We start from the raw sequence: 1863 nt of genomic DNA, 5'->3' as shown, positions 1-1863 counted from the left end.
CATCATCTCTGTTGTAAACAGTACACTAGAACTTGTCTTGGTGTTTCTCGTAGGCTTACAATTATGCTGGAGAAAACATGCTGAACCAGGACAAATGCGGAGATGCCATCCGCTCACTTCAAGAATCCAAAAAGAGTGAGTATGGCATTCTTTTGGTTCATTTAGCATTCCTTGCTGATATTGCTCTATTCTGTCAAATGACCTTTTTTGTGCCATACACAAAGAAGTATTCACTAAAATGAACAGTAGTTGATTTTTGTGAATTTTGTCTTTTGCTGCATTGAAATTTTAAGAGACTTTATTGTGTGTTGTGTAATGCTACATCTAGCCATCATTGAGTATTTGGTGTTAGAATATTTGATGTTAGAAACATTGTTTTTTTCCACATGTTAGGCTGATCTGCATTAGCTGTATATATCCTTATCACATTTGGGTGTAACAATAAAAATGAAAGAAAAGCAAATAAAAATACAAATGATGGGAAAGATAAAAAAGGGATAATTTTATCTTTAAGCCAAAAGGAAGGAAGTCTCTTAGGGGATAAAGAAAAACCCAAACCCACACATGCCTCAGTATGACAGTTTTTAAACTCAGAAAACTCTGAATAGAGCTGTAAGAAAATATCACCTATGAGATGCTTATTATGCCTCATAGATAAATATATATTATGATGCAGTGTGGGGTCTCTCTTTCTCTTCTTTATTAGAGTAAAAAGAAAAAAATAGTCCATGTGAGCCTTATTTTCATATGATTTTTATTAGATTTTGAGGAACATTCTTTCAGAATGTATTCAAGTGCAGTTGTACTTATATAAATGTAAAGTACTTGAATCACATTTTCTTCTTTGGTTGATACTATCTATATAATGTTAACATAGCTATTTCTTCTTAATCATTCCTAGGTACTGCTTCTGTAAGTGATCATCTCTGTTTGTATTTTACCTATCTGCAGATTATGAACTGGCTGCAGAAATGTGCAAGGAATACGGCCAAACCAAAGGGCCGGGTACACAGGCAAAGCCAGAGAAACATCAGTTCTTCCGCCGTATTGCCCCCATCATTGCAAGGACCTTGGAGAAGTGCGAGAGAGAGAATGGAATGATGTAAGTTGAAATAAGATTTCCTAGTGAGAGAATTATATTATTTGGTTTATAGTTTTTTGTGTCCCTGCCATGTGCCATGTTCTTCTGTCCCCAAATTTGACTAATTTGGGGACTGATTTGACTGATGATTCTAGGAATAGCATCCAATCAGGCAGTGCTGGCAATGCCACTACTCACTTTGCACAAGGGCACTGCATTGCCTACTTGATCAAAATCAGTCAGTTTAAAGTACTGTTTCTTACATATAATTTGATCATATTCAGTTTATAGAATGGACAGTTGTTCCTTTTTTCATATTTGCACATGTAGAATTCTAAATGGTCATTTCTCTGCAGCTATCACCAAAAGGTCCCTTACGACCCGCCCCAGCTAGAACTCAGAGCCACATATGGCTTAGTCTCACCTGATGACTACACCCTCCCCCCTGCAGCTCCTCTCTGGTCACCAGTCACCTATGCGGCCTTTGACCTTACTAAGAACCTCGCAGAAGACCCTGGTGCAAACTCGGTCAGTGTTTCAGGGCATTAGATAGGGTGTCCTTTAAGGGACTTTCTTGTATGTGTTTCTGAGTGCATGCATATGTGGGGCTGGGAGGGGGTTGTGTATTCAGAATGAAGATGGTTTTATATTCTCTGTTTTGAAGTTGTGCTTTGTGTGTCCGGTTGACGAGAGTTTAAGGTGGTGTTATAAAGGTGTTGTATGAATGGCTAGGTTAGGCTTTGTTAGGTAGAGGTGTTAATGTTATTGTTTCAGATAGTTTG

General features: G+C 37.9%; 1 protein-coding gene across 2 annotated transcripts in view; it reads left to right on the top strand.

Moving 5' to 3' along the window:
• LOC119585740 (BRO1 domain-containing protein BROX-like) overlaps nt 1-1863 on the top strand; it is a 10379-nt gene that overhangs the window by 5040 nt on the left and 3476 nt on the right. For both annotated transcript variants that reach the window (XM_037934435.1, XM_037934433.1), the window contains exons 6-8: nt 49-135; nt 952-1102; nt 1438-1609. In XM_037934435.1, coding sequence (XP_037790363.1) covers nt 49-53 — 5 coding nt within the window. In that variant the 3' untranslated portion in view covers nt 54-135; nt 952-1102; nt 1438-1609. The remainder of the gene's footprint in view (nt 1-48; nt 136-951; nt 1103-1437; nt 1610-1863) is intronic.

The sequence above is a fragment of the Penaeus monodon genome, chromosome 20, assembly GCF_015228065.2.
Source record: "Penaeus monodon isolate SGIC_2016 chromosome 20, NSTDA_Pmon_1, whole genome shotgun sequence".
Classification (NCBI taxonomy): Eukaryota; Metazoa; Arthropoda; class Malacostraca; order Decapoda; family Penaeidae; genus Penaeus; species Penaeus monodon.
This window is presented reverse-complemented; position numbering and strand designations above follow the sequence as displayed.